Source organism: Augochlora pura, chromosome 1, assembly GCF_028453695.1.
Source record: "Augochlora pura isolate Apur16 chromosome 1, APUR_v2.2.1, whole genome shotgun sequence".
NCBI lineage: Eukaryota > Metazoa > Arthropoda > Insecta > Hymenoptera > Halictidae > Augochlora > Augochlora pura.
The window spans coordinates 4,652,250-4,667,525 of record NC_135772.1 but is presented as its reverse complement, the minus strand read 5'-3'; the positions used below and the strand labels follow the sequence as shown (position 1 = coordinate 4,667,525).

At 43.2% G+C, this 15,276-nt stretch overlaps 2 protein-coding genes across 3 annotated transcripts; both read right to left on the bottom strand.

Annotated features, from left to right (window-relative positions):
* Positions 1-68: 68 nt before the first annotated feature.
* Positions 69-4,022, bottom strand: LOC144470504 (uncharacterized; the record flags this gene model as incomplete). The annotated part of the gene is made up of 4 exons (XM_078181737.1): positions 69-1,826; positions 1,979-2,238; positions 2,467-2,768; positions 3,415-4,022. Coding segments are annotated over 4 exons (1,767 nt in total), but the record flags the coding sequence as incomplete, so codon positions are not given.
* On the bottom strand, positions 3,878-13,327 carry LOC144468806 (ADP-ribosylarginine hydrolase CG3568). Of its 2 annotated transcripts, none has more exons than XM_078178540.1 (10): positions 12,864-13,327; positions 7,984-8,256; positions 7,470-7,733; positions 6,136-6,305; positions 5,945-6,016; positions 5,283-5,569; positions 4,922-5,083; positions 4,729-4,839; positions 4,207-4,391; positions 3,878-4,016 (listed from the first exon to the last, which is right to left on the bottom strand). In XM_078178540.1, exons 1-9 carry the CDS (start codon positions 12,891-12,893, stop codon positions 4,207-4,209), a joined length of 1,554 nt encoding a protein of 517 aa, XP_078034666.1. In that variant the 5' UTR covers positions 12,894-13,327; the 3' UTR covers positions 3,878-4,016. The 2 variants fall into 2 exon arrangements, with proteins under 2 accessions (XP_078034666.1, XP_078034676.1); XM_078178550.1 differs by lacking the exon at positions 12,864-13,327 and adding an exon at positions 11,373-11,442.
* Positions 13,328-15,276: the final 1,949 nt, after the last annotated feature.

Here is a 15,276-nt window from a genome sequence, read left to right as displayed (position 1 = left end):
TAAAAAATCCACTGGGCTCCCACGTCTCGAAATTGATGCAGACATTTTTTATTTTACACGAAGCCGGTAATTGGCGTGGTCGCTCGTCGAGAATCGCCTGATAGTCTTTCTCAAAGAATATTTTATTAGTTAAACCGTGTTACATCGTTTGTACAGTATTAATTTGTATCCTCATTTGTCGGCAAGCACCTTGACCAAGGGGTTGCCAAGGCGTCGCCGACGCTTCGTTAAAAGATACATCGACACATCCATCATAATTTCGTGAAAACGTCATCGTCACATATAAACAAAAAAATCTCTTGGTCACCGTCAATCAAAGTCACACACATCGAACGTGGAAAAATGGGGTTGCTTATGGGAGGGTGGAGGACTCGGTGACCATTCAACAATTACACGTAACACCTTATATCGATAATTTGTTTTTACGAGCTGTAAAGAAACCCCTGGTCGAACGTAAAGTATCGTATACTTTCGTTGACGATGCCTCAGGCGTGGGCAGTGGGGAAGCTCTTAATTGCAGAGGTAATTCGGTTACCCCTCGAGACGCCATTTTCGAGTAAAATATATCAAAGCCAAAGGATCTCCAAAATTTGACGATTTATGAGCTTCGTTTTTTAAGGTGATGATAGAAGACTTATCAAGAAGTGTTCCAAGTTGCTCTTGGAGCCACGATTTTGGACTCAACAACGTCAGGAAGTCTTACGATCTTGATTAAATTATATTAAACTTTTTCAGAAGGCTATCCTATCTCTCGTTTCGTATGGAACCCTGTGAGCACGTTGGATTGCCCCGTCATTTTGGATTCCACTGTGCAAAAGCCATCAGTCCTCGATGACTTAATATCAACGACAATAGAGGACTTCTCTATCTTGCTATTTCAGGTAGATAGCAATAAAATACTCGTCTATCTTCTTTAAACTTCTCAGAGTGCCCTTGAATACCCTCATTCACCCCTTTTGTATCCTGTTAAAGCCGTGGAACCCCAAAGCTTTGCAGAAAAATCACAGAAGATAATTAACTCTCGTTTTACAGTATCCCAAGTTCCAAGGGGTGGCGCCCACATCCATAAGAGATCCATCCATCCCCTGACCAGATGAGCGTCGCACGGAGCGGGTTTCGTTGCCATCTGACCGGGCCAGAGCAGCGCCCCACGCCTGCTTACGTCGGCTTCCAACACGTTGCAAGGGAGGAACAGTCGGAGCAGGTTAGTTTCGTAGAAATTCGTCGGCTTACGTCAGGTACACTTTGTATCTCGTGCTGTCCCTCTTTTGGCGTTCCGACAGGACCTTCGATCGTGCATGGCGATCGTCGTTGAACTCGACGGGCGGCACAGGCGTCGTCGGCCTCTCCTCGTTCTCGCTGAAGGCTCTGCGCGGCGGAAGCTCCACCATCTTCCTGGTGCTCTTGCAGTCGACGCTGGACCGTTTCGCGTAAGTCCCTACGCTCGCGTAGCTAGCGTCGCTGGTACGCGAGTCCCTTTTCACAGGGCTGACTTCCGCGTAGCTTCCTCTGGACTTGCTGCTAGCGTCCGAGTCGCGTTTCCTCTCCGCCGGCTGACGGCCCTCTTGCACGCTATCGGACCGCGACGATCGGGCCGATCGTGTCCGACGGACCTTCTCCTCGGAGTCGTCCGAGTACGTTCTTCGTTCCTTCAGCTTCGGCTTCGCCACGCCGAGGTCCTCGCTGAACCGGAGCCGCTCGTTGAACTTCCTCAGACGCTCCTCGTACTCGCTGTTGAAGATCTCCGAGGTCTTCTTGGGGTTTTCCTTCGGAGCAGCAGGTTCCTGCGCGTCTTGGAACACGGACTTCACCTTCGTGTCCTTTAGCTGCAAAGGTCAAGGGTCAGCTTTGGCAGGTTTAATTATTATTAATATTTGTTACTGTTATTTATAATGATTATTAATATTTGTTACTGTTGTTTGCAGACGCTGTTCGACGGATGGGAGACTGGAAACTAGATTGGTCGGGTTAATCGTACCTTGATCACGTTCACCCTGTCGTTGAACTCCAAGTCTTGGCTGTTCCTGCGAACAGGCGGCTGGCTAGATCGATCCTCTTCGCTGCTGCTCTTGCTGATCCATATGTTATCGCGGCGCGCGTTCACCGCTCTCTTCGGCCATTCGTTCTCCGTTTTGAAATCGTACAGATCACGCATACGCTGCGTCAGCCTCTGCGATTGCTCGGCAGAGTCGGGGGAGAGCTTCGACGATGGCGAATCTCGTTTAGACTCTGCCGTGTCTGCAATTATTAGATTATTCATTACAATAGTTGACTAATTAATGTAATTTTATAAAATAACGATAGACTAGTCCTTAAACGAGTAGCGAAAGATTTACTACGCGATCCTCCGCGTTAGACTCTCGTGAAACGGAGGATCCTCGGGTTCCCTGGCGTTTCGACAGAAGACATCTGGCCCAGTCATCCACGACCTCCTCGGTTTACCTGTCTATCGATCTCGCTTCTCACCTTTTCCCTGCGCAGCGTCCTTGGTGAGCTTGTTCGCGGCCACCGGCGAAAATTTCCTCATCGGCTCCCATTTCGGCGAGACGTTTCTCGTATCTTTGCGCTGCTCGTCCCCGGAACCCGGTTCCGTCGCCGAGGACGGCTTGCGTTCTTGGTTCGTGCGCGGTACCGCCGACGGGGACGGGTTCTTGACGAAGGTCAGCCACCTGGCCGCCGCGAATTTCGTGATATCGGTGCTGCCGATCCTGGTGAACGGCGAGGACGCGTCGTAGCGGAACCTTGAGGTGTTAATTGGCGGTAGCCACCTAAAGGTATTTGGTACTCAGAAAGCCATTGTCGAGAACTCGGAACAGCCGGATCGCGCTCTAACACGCCAGAACACGGCCCAGTTAAATTTATTTATCGATCATTTCGTTTGCTTTTTTGCCTTTCTCCCTTTTATGCGTATGATATAATATATCCTATATATGTATGCATATTTATAATACGTTTACCGAAATCAAACGAGAGTTGCGTTCGCAGCCACATACATTATCATTATCATAATTATTAGTATTAATACTATTATTATTATTTTCATAATCTTTTTTGTTAGTTTCTATTCCACAGAACGACCGACATCGACTATTACATACACGTATGGTACATCGAACTCGCATACGACAAACATAGTAACGTAGCCGTATCTTATCTTTATCTTTATCTTTTTTTTTTGTTTCGCTACGACGATATCCGACTTGAGAACGGGGGTTTAGTGCAACGTTTTCTGTTATATTTTTTGTTAGCTTTTGTTTCGTACCTCGCGAGGTGCTCGGTAGAAACACGAGCATACGGCAAGTTTAACGCATAGTTATTCATTCGATTATCATAGTTAAACGGCGATAATTATAGTGTTAGCATGTGATTCACGGCATCGGTTTCTTTTTGACTAGGAAAATGTGCTCTGTCAACCTCGTCGCGATCATTCGGGGATCAGCCTCCGTATGCCTTCGTTCCTCGACGGGCTTTTCGTTTTTAGCACGGCCGACGTCGGTGCTATGGCTGCGGCCGGTCGTCGTTCTGTGAGTGGAGGCCAACATGGTCGACAACGGGGCCGCGGTCGACGTCCCTGTCGTCGTCGTTCCTATCGTCGCTGTCGACGCCGTCGTCGTCGTCGTCGTCGTTGTCTCGTCTTTTTCGTCGGCCTCCTTCATCGTCTCTTCCTCCTTCGTCGGGGTCAGTTTCTTCGGCACCGGAACGGCGCTCGTCCGCAATATCTCGTTAATCGTCTCCTCGATGTTCATCGTCACCGAGCGACGCTTCTCGTCGTCTCGCGACGACTGCGGAGACTTCTTCGAGGTCGTCGGCTGGCTCCGGCTCATGTTCTTCGTCAGCGGGATCCATCGGGACGGGTCCAGCTTGCTCGTGTCCGCCACGTCTGTGTGTCTACGGTCCTCTACCCGTCTTTCCGTGTACTTCTTCAGACAGTCTACGTCCGCGCTGCGGCTCCTCTGATTCCGAGGAGAACGGGATGGTCTTCGCTGACCGGTGGTGCCCAAAGGGCAGGCCCGCTCCTGAGGGACAGATTTTATTTGTCACGAAATTCTCGCTGGGTTTTGGAATCGAGAAATAATTCGGTCTGGAGAGATTTCTTTTATTTCATATCGTGCTAGTGATTCAGAATTCCATGTAAGAATTGCAATAATTAAATCTCTCCAGCTCGCGATCTTCTTCTTCGATCGCCAGTGAGATCGGGAGACTCACCTAAGTAAGATGTAGCTTCGCGTAATCCGATATGTGTAAAATACCGTGTTCGGCTGAGGCCACGTGCAAGCTGGCACCGCAAGCTTTCGGATTAATTCTGGACGTGTGCAGCTCAGCCACCTGGCTGCTGCACGCCGCTGCTGGATCTCCGCTCGACGAAAGGAATCCGCTCCAAAATTCGTTTCCTATAGAACAATGATCCGATTAGGACGAAGTTAGTGTCGCTTAGTTTTAATTTTTGAACCAGTGCCTAAATTAGTCCCAACTTAAACCCTTTGAACAGGCAACACTCTAACTGGTAATATATTAAAATTATATTTGAAGTTCAACACAATTATATCAAAATTGAAATATTTAAGGGCTGATGTTTGAAAAAGAATAAAAATATATAAGATATACAATATAAAACATATAAGAGATCTACGATAAAAAATGTAATAGATCGACGATGTCTCGTTTTCGATCCTGCTTCAAATTAGGCTACTCTCCTCTATGCAATAATTTTCTAACAATCAGACAGACCTGGCAGCGCGTTCCCGTCCCACGCGTACGTCACTACGAGAAGCTTGTTCGCGTCCGTAGATCTGAGCAATCGGCTGTGAGGCTCCCTGATAGCGAAATGAATCTTGATATCTGGAAGAAGATTGCGGATAAATTAGGGGTTGTTTTTCACGTCGTTAGGCGAATGGTGAATCATGGAAACTCGTGCGCGTACCTCCGAGATAGTCGCCGTTCCCCACGTCGCCGCACTTCTGCTGCGTGAAATACGCGAACATTATGTCCGAGACGTGCTTCAGCTTCTTCTTCATCTTCTTGATAGCGATCTCGAACGTCTTCAGGAAGTAGATCTCTTGATCCTGGATTATACCCCAGACTCCTGGAAACATTGTCTTTCTTTAGTCCTTGCTTTGAGAACAATTGTTCTCCTTTTATTTTCCTACGTTATTTTCGGTGGTATTAATTTTTCTATTAGTCACAAAATAATAAATAGGTAAATAAAAAATAATTATACTATACTACATTATATAATGTATATGTAAATACAAATAACTATAAAATTGAATAAATATACTAACCGAGACCGAAGCCAACAACATGCAGGAAGGCAGTCGTGTTTTGTTTCTCGGCTCGCGTGTTCGCTTCGAGAAGAATGATCTCCACGCTGACGAGGATCCTCTTCATGTAGTTCTCGATGTCGAAGATACTCTGATTCGACAACGTCAAGTATCTCCTATTGTCCTTCGATTTCGTTCGCTTCACGGCATCGTCGTAAACCGGGATGTACTCGTCGCCGTAAAACTTCGCCCACATCAGCCGCAGCCCTCGTTGTTCGTTTGAGCTGTTCGAGCTGGGAGGACCGTAGCTGAACAATAAGAACCGCGTAGGGTTAATCATCCCCTTATGTAGACTGCTTCGAACATCTACAAGTGCTATAGTTGACTAAAAGTTATGGTACTTCCGAGGAGTGAAAGATTCCTTGAGAAATTCGCAGCAATTTTTTCTTTTAGATAGAATTGTTGAAGAATTATTAATTAAAAATCAGTGACAAATTAGAGGCGAGTTAATTAATGGAACTGAGCTTTATCCTATGGAATAGTTGCTTCGAATAGGATATCTTTCTTTAATTAATTACGGTCGCATGTCTGCCCGTATCGTTGATTGGTTCCACTGAATTTAAATTCTAGGAAAAATTGATAAAGCGAAATTTTCATTGAACGCAATGGAATTTAGGACTCACCCATTGTCTACGGTGTTCTGTTGAGATGTGATTAGGATGTCTTGGTACTCCATGAGGCGTGGACGTTCGAATCTGCGGACAGTGGTAGGAAAGGTGAAACGCTTGCCTCCCCGTGACGGTAACGGAACGTGCTGGCGTGTACGCGATAGGTTCTTTTGTTAACGATAAGCGTGAAATAAACAAAGCGAAACCTTGTTCCCACGACACCTATAACGACTCCTCGCGGCTGAATGGAGTCTGGATCGGTACTCACGACGCCTCTGTTCTCTCGCGAGCCGTCGTTTATGAACTCGGAGTGAGAGGACATCGTCAGCATCGCCGACAACTTGATCTCGTCGTAGGACAAGCATTTCGTCAGGACCTGTCGATCAAAAAATTCGTCTCAGATGCCTACAGAATTCTTTCCACTCATATCATTTATTGTACTCGAATCTTTTTACAGATTTTTTTATGGAAATAGTTTCAATTGTTTCCAGAATTTCTCTTGAATTTCCCACAAAAATTATTTTAATTGTGTCTGAATTTATTCTGAATTTTTCACAGAGGTAATTCCAATTATATTAAGGCTTTTTTCAGGATATTCTATATAATTTTTTAATGTTTCTGTACTATGATTTTATACTATTGCTATATTTCTTCTGTATTATACTATTCTTATATAAATAATTTCTATTTAATTCTTTTCAGAATTTTCGTCATGGAGAACGTCGCTCGCCGCCAGAATCGTCCGGAATTCCCGCAGCATTGTCTTCCCCTAGTTAAAGGATACTTATCGAGGAAAGGAGATCGAATCGAGCTCAAAGCGCGAATAAAATGTAATCGACCTATCTATCCCCGGGTAAGTTCGTTTAAATCTGAAGGAGTCGCATTCCGCGGTCGACTTTATCGAAAGGAAATTAATCGCGTGGGGGATTAACGCGACGCGGTTCTGGGCCACGTCTTTTTACATTGTTCGGTCTTGAAACATTTCACGTGTACGGGGTCGGTGCGCGCCGAGTCGCAGAGGCTTTGAAGCCCTCGATTAAAACGATTCGATAAAAACCGAGGGGGAGGGTGGTCGAGATGGGAACCGCGTTGAATGGCTAATCTATCGGACCTCAATCGGAGCTTTTGTTGCCCGTTCAAAGCGGTTTTATAACAAATAAATTACATACAGCCGACTCGGGTCACTATGACATTCCATTCGACTGTCGGCGAAGAATCGCCGCGTTAATCGATTGGATAAACGAAAGAACTGAATTCTTATGGTAAAATGTTTAAGGAGAGAGAGAGAGAGAGAGTTTAAATTAATCTCTTCAGCATGGATATTAAAGTGCTGACATCAGTGTTAAATAATATCTGCTCTAGGCACTAAAAAATCGTCCAATTTTCTCGCGAAAGAACGAAATTATTTTTCGAACCAGACAATATTTTTTCACTCAGAGAAACATGTTCTGTTCTTTAAGAAAAAATTGGTAATATATAAGATCGTTTAAATGGATTGTTCGACATGATAGCACTGCGATTATGCGAATGGGACACTAACCAAGGGCTCCTTCTCGTGATCGGTACCAACGCTCTCCCATCCGTCTACGCCCGTTTTACCATCGATCAGCTTCCATCGATCGTCGGGCCCATAGAAGTGCACGGCGCGTTTCTCCAATAAACGATGAATAAACTGTATCAGTCCCATATCTTTGTACATCGATCTCTCGATGGCGCTGCCGTTCGATTGTTTGTGCTTCAGCCATCGCGCCAGCAAAGGCAGCATCGCCTCGTGTATCACCGGATAAACCGAGTTCGCGTTCATCTGGAATTAAAGAAGACGGGGGATAATGAAACCACAGCAACGAATTAAATGAAAAACACAAAGAGGAAGTTTAAATCTGCACCCTGTGGCACAATGAAAGAATTCAGAAAAAGAACGTAAAATGAAATTAAAGCAAGCGGAATGTAGAAATAAGGAAACGAACGAAGGAGAAGGCGACGGTCGCGCGTTAAATCGAGGGAGAGCGTCTGGAAAACGAGGAAACACGGTTGGCCAAGTTTAAAGGACGAACCTCAAGGATCTCGGCGCTGATTCCTCTGTCTCGCAGCGCGGAGCACCTGGTCGTTTTAATCGGGAAATTTATAGGGAACACCTCGCTTCGCTTGATGATTTGTGCCAGGGTCGTCGGCGACGGCGCGGTGACGTCCAGGCATTTCCTCAACAGATCCTTGGTGTCCTCGTCGAACGGGACACCGTTCGGCGCCCCTAATGTGTTCTCCCATGAGATCTCCGGCGCCTCCTTCAGCAGCGCCAGTTGCCTTGCATCGTCCATCCGTCGATTATTCTGAAAAAAGTTCGTTTTTTTTTTCAAATTTTTCATTCGAGAAATTTGCTATCAAATGCATCTAGAATGCAACAGCTTCGCCTCAAGATGGCTGTCTAAAGCTACGATCATGATCCATGGTGAAACAGTAGTGAAAATAAAATTTAAAAAGTTGTTATAAAATAGTTTCAACCCTTTGCACTCGAAGCTATTTTAATTCCAACTCTAAAACTACTTTGGATGACCTGCGGTATCTAGATACTTGTTTCTAGATAATTGGTGTCGTAATTTATAAAAATAAACAGATCTGATAGCACAACAATTTTATTAGAACATTGTATAATAATCTCAAGCGATGCCTTATAGTCACCACTCGAGTGCAAGGGGTTGAAAGAGTTACACCGTCTTCAAAGCGATGCTAATACCTTCTCACCCACTGTTTCCTTTCTTACACAACCTACATCACGCGTTGGAGATTTTTATAAATTTCTTAGATGAATAAACAAGACATCGGTACCATCAATTCCCATTCTCCAACGTCTGATGTAATAAATAATGCATTTATTGAATATTTCTATGCTTCGATCAGCTTTGCTCTTTATTCTATGCAATTTCGACTGAGACAGTGAGTCAGCTGACATCTTTAAATATTTGTTAACACATAGATATTGTTTACAGCACTCTGTGCGTAATCAGTGCCACTGTAACGATCCCTGATAGCGAGTTGATAAAAGCAGAGTTGCTCTCTGAGTAGAGAATGCCTGGCGGTTGTTCAATTATCGAAAAGATTATCTGTTCCATTTGGGAGTTCCGCGTTTTTCAAAAGCTAAACGATTGTTCGCAGGTGATCGAACTAGTTATTGTACTCGCACGAATGCCATAGAATGTCCATAAAACAGAACGAGCTCGGATGTGTTTTATAGGACGGTGAACTGTACAGCTTTGTTAACCTTTTTGCTATGTCTCCAAAGAGGATAACAATGTTAAAGGAGTCAAACAATATTTTTGCTTGCTTTACAAAGCGAAAAAGTCGTCTGCTGTTTAACGTTAATAATTAGAGGTTAAATTAGGATATTTTAGACACTATGAAGAAGAAGCTAAGTGGTTCTGGTGTCAGAAATAACCCAGCATCGCTGACGAATTTTTAGTCCGAATTTCTACGTGCTCTTAATTTGTTCCTATTAATTTTTATTCGTGCAACCTGTTACAATATTCACTTGAGACTTTATAAAATATTTTGGCAACTATAATATATTATTTACATGATTCTATGGTATTTTAACTATGAAAATTTGTAACGAGGAATTAGAGTTATATCTGAGAATATTTATTCCAGCTACGTATTTGAGAATATTTATTAATGTATCATTGATTTCCTAGAGTGAGTTAAAACCGAGACACGTAGCAATAAAAATTGCTGTTAACGTTAATCAAAGCGCTCCGGCAGAAGATCTCGTTCCATCCTCTGATCGCATATAAAAATATGTTTGAAGCCGAACCGCAAACACCGTTTTTAAAGTCGATGCATCGGAATCGCGATTATTTTCGCGTCGACCCAATATTAAACTGTTCGACACAGGGGAAAACAGGGTAATCGAAAAACGCGTTTAGGATCACGGGAAATATCAGCAGGAAATCGATACTACCACCCAGACTCCTATTCTTCTTCTTTTCATGGCTCGACAAACGTAACTTCAAAACCGAGATCGCAAGCGTCGGATGTTTTTTAAAAAATTCCAATCGATTGACAATGTTTCGGAACGTGTGCAGCAAGAGACGATGTGGGCCGGCTGTCGGACCTTGTCGATAAAAGGGTTGACGCTCGAACAAGATCGAGCAGACAACAAAGAGATACCGCCGGCCGATTTTCGGCGGTGGAGTTTTTCCGATCGGTCAGGAAGCCGTCGATTTATAAAAAAAAAAGAAGAAGAAGGGTTCGGGTGAAATGAATTAGATCATAGCTAGCTGCGCTCGCTCGAAGCGTCTTAGGCTAAAAAAAGGCACGGCGCGTGGTTCTCTTTGATGGAGAGCCGGGTGGCCGCCTTCTTCTCAGGCGTTTCCTCTCTGAATGAAGTATTTCTGCGCGTAGCCGCGGTCCCAAGAGAAGGATCTCTCTCGGCGGTCGCATCGGAGACCATTCCAAGAAAATTTTGCAAAAAACCCAAGTCGCGTTCTATTAATACGCGCGCTGATTAGAGCAAGGACGCGATCTCTTTGATAGTTGAGCATGAAATCCGTTAAGTAGCGGAAAATGTATCCGTTCACCCTAAGCGAGTTACGCTGAACACGTTCCCGGTGTCCCCGGCGGCCGCCCCGGTAAACGCGCGAACTTAACTTCCATTTTTTCTGTTTACCGATTCTGCCACCTGAGCGACAGGGGTGAGCAAGAATTAAGGCCTAGCCCGTGCTCGTGGAAGGAATCGACGCGACACCGATTTTTTTATTTTGCCGGTAAACAAGCGACCTCTTAAAGCCGCGTTTTTTCGGACCCTGAATCCGCGCGACGATCCGCGCCTACGATGCGAGAGGACGACTCGATCAACCTTATCGCTCTACGCTGTCGTGATTTCTACGACGTTGCATCGTGAACTTGAATTCTCGTAGGTCTTTTTTATCTTTCAAGGTTAACGTTGCGTCTGGCTCTGCTAGATTAGCTTCTCGGTTTTGGTGCGGAGTTCTTTTCGACCCCTCGCGCTGTAACAACGAGTCAGACTCGTGCACGACTCGATAAATGTGGCTGCCAATTATTTCTATTAAATCGAAATAAAATTTGAATCACCTGTCGTCGAAATCTGGGAATTAAAGTAAACGAGGACAACAGGGACGTTAGAAACAATTAAAGACGAAATAGTTGTAATTAACGTAGCTCTGAGAGACATAATAGTGCAAGGGGTTGATCGTTCGAGGGTGGCTTTGATAAATGTTTTTTAATAATTAATTCAATACTGTTGGAGGCGAGATATCGAGTTCTAGCAAAGGAAACAATATTTTGCAATGTTTAAACTATATTCTCAAATTTTTCGGTATTGTTAGCACCATTATTTTTCAAAGAAAATTTTTTGAAAATCAGATAGTCAGCGTTTATTAATTTAGTCAGCGAGATTTAAATTATTATCGATATAAAAAGATCTACTCACCTAATTGTCACTTAGATATTTAATCACAGAACACAAGGCAAATTTTAATCTATCGATTAGTATAAAGCGCGAGTATTTTAGACTGTCCAGAACGACAGCAGAGATTTAAATACCGAGCGCTTTGAAGGGAAGGGGTTAATCTTAGACGATATCGCGGTTTGCTTACTGTTATTTCTATTATCTTTCTTTTAGGATAAGCGGTTAAGTGAGATTACAAATTAAATGCATTTGTCGCCAAGATAATTGGCAGTGATTCGAGACTGCAAATTAAAATAATTAACTCTTTACAGTCGACTCTGGGGCGACGCTAAAAATTGCTACTTTATTTCCAACGCAATTCTCTTAGAGAAAATTATATTTATAAATATAATTCTCCCGAAAAAATAAATATAATTCTCCCGGAAAAATAAATATAATTCTCCCTAAGAAATAAATATAATTCGCCCTAAGAAATAAATATAATTCTCCCTTAAATATAACACGAGTTTCGTACTTTTTAAGAATCGCTTTATTAATATAACAAGCGTCCGAAATATGTTGGCCGTGTCGCTGCATGCGCGACTCTGCTCGTTAAAATAATTATTCGACGGAAAGAAGTACACGTTCAACCAGATTTCGCTCCGTTCTTGCAATCGCGCGTCTGTCGGGATGACGACGATTAGCACAACGTTCCCTGTACAAACGGTTTGGTGCAGGTGCGTTATCATGGCCAGGTATCCTTGATTTTTATGCGCAAACATCGCGAAGCTACGTTAAAAATTAATAGCACTAGCATTTAGAAATTAATAGTGCTAATAAAAATTTCTTTTTATTTTCGAGAAATTATTAATCTAGCATGAGAAGATAAATCGAGATTTAATAGGGGTTTCATCTGTGAAATATATCGTTATTATTTGCAATAATGAAGAGGCTGAATAATTAAGATGGAGGAAAATTGAACCAAGAGTTCCACGATTTAAAAATAAAGCTAATTCGTATAATTACTGATTATTTGAAGCTGTTCTTCGAAGAATAGATAACGGGACTTGTTGACGAGGAAAATATACACGCAAAAATAATTTTAGAAATACTGATAACACCATTATCGCTGCGGAATGACTGGAAAGGTATCGCTGAAACTGCAATGAACGTTTCTGGCAACGATAATAATCAGAAAATTGTAATGTTACTGGATATCGACAGAAGAATTCCATTGGCTGCTAAAATTTTGCACGGAAGAGGCTTCTCCCTTTTTGACCCCTTTTGCAACGTTGGAACGAAGCATTAAAAAATAAAATAAAATACGTAGGATCAATAATGAAAATAAAATAATATAGTAAAGTATATAGGCACGACCGACGCCGATGAACGAGGTGTAAAAGGAGATGACACTGGACTTCTATGCAACCGTATTCGTCTGCTTAGATTCAGGCGAACGCGTGGGTGGTCATTTTCGAAATGTGTTCGCGCACTCAGGCGTGATTGGCCCCGGGAAATTCGAGGAAAACTCACCCGACGTATGCAACAGGCGAACACCGACATGTCAGCCGGTCCTCTGCAATCTCGGTTACAGCGGGCGGACGTACTCGCGTGCGACTGTGTCACGTCTGTGTCGTGGTCGCATTCACCCGTTCCGGAAAAAAAAGTAAATCTCTCGTGGTTTCCGCGACGGAATTCGCGCGCTTCCTGGGAACGGTCCGCGCGAGACGACTCGCAGAACGAAACTTCTTGCGGATACCGAACGTGGATGACACATGCGTGCCGATGGTGATCCGCGCTCGCGCAGATTTTCCGTCGCCGGGGCACGCTGCCAAGCGTTTCCGTTCGCGGTCACCGGAAACCGTGGTTCGACAATGACCTAGGGCAACGCTTCCGGTCGGCCAACCGAGCGCCGACTGTTCCGGATCACCTGTTACTTCTGATGTTTTCCGCGTCGGTCTTACACTCGCGAATAAAAAGGCTTTTTAATCGACCATTTGTTCTCAAACTGGCGCAAGGCCTCCTTCTATATTAGTCAATTTAATTTTTTATATCATATTATATTACAATTATATTATACTGTAATATACTAGATTATATCATATAATATATCAATTTCGCTGACTCGATCATATACATGCACCAAAAAATAATTATAAAAAGATTCTTCTAAAACGAGCCACTTAAAAAAATATTCCACTCTGTCATCGTTGTTTTTTAACATTTTTCTTCCACCACGCCTCGAGTTATCACAGGGTTTTTATAAAGATCTGATTTTATCGCGGAGCTCGTCGTTTCTCACCGTAGACTTCGCAGTAAGAGAATATCATTGCTCCTGCGTGTAGCAGTGGCATTTAAATGGTACGCATAACATTTCTGCATTTGCATGTAGGAAGGCGTTAATGAAGATGATGATGTAACTCATGTTTAAGGAGCAGGTGCACTTTGGATCGAGAAAATACATTCACGGAAGCGTTCGCGCGTCGTCTGACAATGATATAAATCTTTGTCAGACATTTACCATTGCAAAAAAAAAACAATGGGGAACGTTATTTCGAACTCCCTTGAACCCTTTGTGGTCGTGTTAAGTTTGTACAAAGGTGTCGCTCTGGTCGCAGTTAATTTAATTAAATAATGTAGTACATATAATATGCAAGATTAATTTGAAAAGTAGAGAAAATTTATTAATTTCTTTTCGAGGTTTAGATACATGTAACACAATATTGTGTTTTAATTTTATATAGCAGAAAATAAATTAATAGCTTTGGAGCTACGAAATTTATATTTTAATAATTGAATCGATGTTCTATTAGAAAAGATTATGTTCGATGCTGGAACTGCATAAACAATTTATTCCTCAAGAAGCTTCTGCACCATAGAAGACATTTTACCACTCCAGTTCGTAGATTTCAATGCTAAAACTTAATAAACACAGATTTTTACTGCGTCAGCGACTCTCTGTAAACACGGAGTTTGCTTTTAATTATTTTAATTCTGCAAATAGCTTTCAGCTGTCGCGTCCTCTGCTCATTATATCCAAGTAATTAAAACAGAATGATTAACTTTCGCCTCGGTGAAAAAATGTTCGTGCAGGGCCATCGGTGGGTCGTCGAGGACTTAGATATTTTTACGCTGCAAGGTAAAAATGCCTTCGCCATTTCTGAATGATTAACTGAGACGTACGCTATGATTATTAAAATAAATAATTTAAAATAAATATATATATGATAAATATAATAAATATATATATATAGAGTTGATAGAAATAAGAAATAGAATTGATTTCGTGATAAGGAAAATTGACAGTTTGCAATGTAAAATGAAGAATATTCTCAGCTTCGTGCAAAGAGCAAATAATTTGTTATCTATTGAAGATCTCTGGGCTGGAGACCGAAATTCGTCGATAAAGTATAAAGCGTGGTGCAACAGTTCAAACAGCACCGTTTCGCGGTCTTTCTAACCCCATCTGCCGACGACTCCGCGAATCTGTTCGTCGTACCGACGGAACGGACACCGACTTTTCCGTCTCAGATATCGAATAACCACGTGTTCGGATTTAAATCCGATCCGCTATCGGACAAGCTATACCCTACAGCCTCGCCGTTCCTCGAACCGGTTCCCCTTGGAATATCGGTAAAATCCATGGCCGGGAATTCCCCCGTGATGCATCATACCATGGTATAGCCGCGAAGTGACCGTAGGCTCCGTATTAAAAAAATGAGACGCGAAGAAATTGGAATCGCGGACGAACAATTTTTCCACGGAGAAACGCGTCGGCATTAAGAATTGTAAACGAGGTTTCAGTCGGGTAAAGGACACACTCCGGCCGTTGAATGGGGGGAATATAGATAAGGATCGATTCGCATGGTACGGCAGAAAATGTTCGAGGTCGGCTCTCTCGGTTATCAGGCGAGGGGATGGAATGGTATGTAATGCACGCGCCAGC

Bases quoted from the DNA above. Each gene is read 5' to 3' on its own strand.
- LOC144468806 (XM_078178540.1), bottom strand. From the start codon at position 12,893: ATGTCGGTGTTCGCCTGTTGCATACGTCGG. The intron at 6,306-7,469 runs GTTAGTGTCCCA...TTTGATCGACAG, and splicing joins ATCACGAGAAGGAGCCCTTG to GTCCTGACGAAATGCTTGTC. The intron at 5,084-5,282 runs GTTAGTATATTT...CAATGTTTCCAG, and splicing joins TGTTGTTGGCTTCGGTCTCG to GAGTCTGGGGTATAATCCAG.